Genomic DNA, 1,161 nt, shown 5'->3' with positions numbered 1-1,161 from the left:
CGCCCGCCCCGCCCCCCGCGCCCGCCGCAGACCTTGAGGTCTTGCTCCAGGCTGCGCAGCAGCTCCCCGTCGATCTCGCCGGTCTGCGCGTAGCGGAGCCGCTTGCGCTCGGCTTTGCGGAGGCGGTACTGCAGGATCCGGCAGTTTTTGTTGGCTCTCTCCAACTCGTGGCGCATTTCCTGCAGTTGACAGGCGTCCTCCTCGAAGAAAGTGTCCCTCATTTCGTCCATCTCGGTCCTCAGCTCATCGATCTCGTTCTGAGGCGGGGACAGGCCGCGGATCAAAACTGGCCTCGCCCCCCCACCCCACCACACCCCTCGGACACATAGCACGTATACCCCATTCCAACTCCAAATCCTCAGCTTTAGCGGCCCCTTTCCATGGGACAGGGATGACACGGAGCTGAACGAACAAGAAACTAAGGAAACGGGCCCTTGGCCTTCCCTCGCTCTCCTAACTCGAGTGCTCTCCATGAAAAAGTGAGACAAACCATAATAACCAGAGAAACGAAGGCCCGTGATTTGGAGCCAAATAAAAACCTAACGCTACTGATCTCGAGCCCTCTGAGATCCGGAAGGGGCCTAGGAACCCCCTCTTCTCATTTCCTGTCCCCCTTCCCTTCTTCTTTAAGTGAGAGAGGGTTAGCCGCCTCTCACTTTGCCAGGACACGCCCTAATCCTCCGAGGCCCACTCCTCCCTTCCCCAACCGCACCCCCCGCCCCTCCGCCACTCACCTTGAGAGTCTCGTTCTCCTCCCTCAGCTTCTCCATCTCCTCCTGCATTTCTTCCTGCTCCTCGGAGCTCGCCTGCGGGTGCGGCTGCGACGAAGGGGCGCAGCCGCCTGCATGCCCCCGCCGCTCGCGCTGCCCTCTGCGCTCTGTTGGGGGCCCTCTGCCGCCGCCGCCATTGGGGAAGCGGGAGGGACCGCCAGGGGCTCACAAACGGCAGGGGCGCCGGCGACCGGAGAGCTGCGGTGGCTGCTGCTGCTGCCGCCGCCGTTCTTAGCGTGCATCTGAGCCGCGGCCGCCGCCGCTGCCCGCTCTTTCTTCAGATGGAATTGGATGAGCTCAGACTGCAGACATCCTTCCTTCCAGTAGCTCCCTCCAGCACCGCCGCCACCCGCCACCACGCCAAGACCGGAATTTCTGCTGCCGGGGCCTG

At 63.0% G+C, this 1,161-nt stretch overlaps 1 protein-coding gene across 1 annotated transcript in view; it reads right to left on the bottom strand.

Moving 5' to 3' along the window:
- SOGA3 (SOGA family member 3) overlaps positions 1–1,161 on the bottom strand; it is a 45,676-nt gene that overhangs the window by 43,881 nt on the left and 634 nt on the right. The window contains 3 exon segments of the mRNA XM_010861948.1: positions 33–257; positions 735–832; positions 835–1,158. Of these exon segments, the coding sequence (XP_010860250.1) occupies positions 33–257; positions 735–832; positions 835–1,158 (647 nt within the window).

Source organism: Bison bison, unplaced genomic scaffold (assembly GCF_000754665.1).
Source record: "Bison bison bison isolate TAMUID 2011002044 unplaced genomic scaffold, Bison_UMD1.0 scf7180017864473, whole genome shotgun sequence".
Taxonomy (NCBI): domain Eukaryota; kingdom Metazoa; phylum Chordata; class Mammalia; order Artiodactyla; family Bovidae; genus Bison; species Bison bison.
Note: the sequence above shows the minus strand (reverse complement) of the source record. Positions and strands in the feature narration are given on the sequence as shown.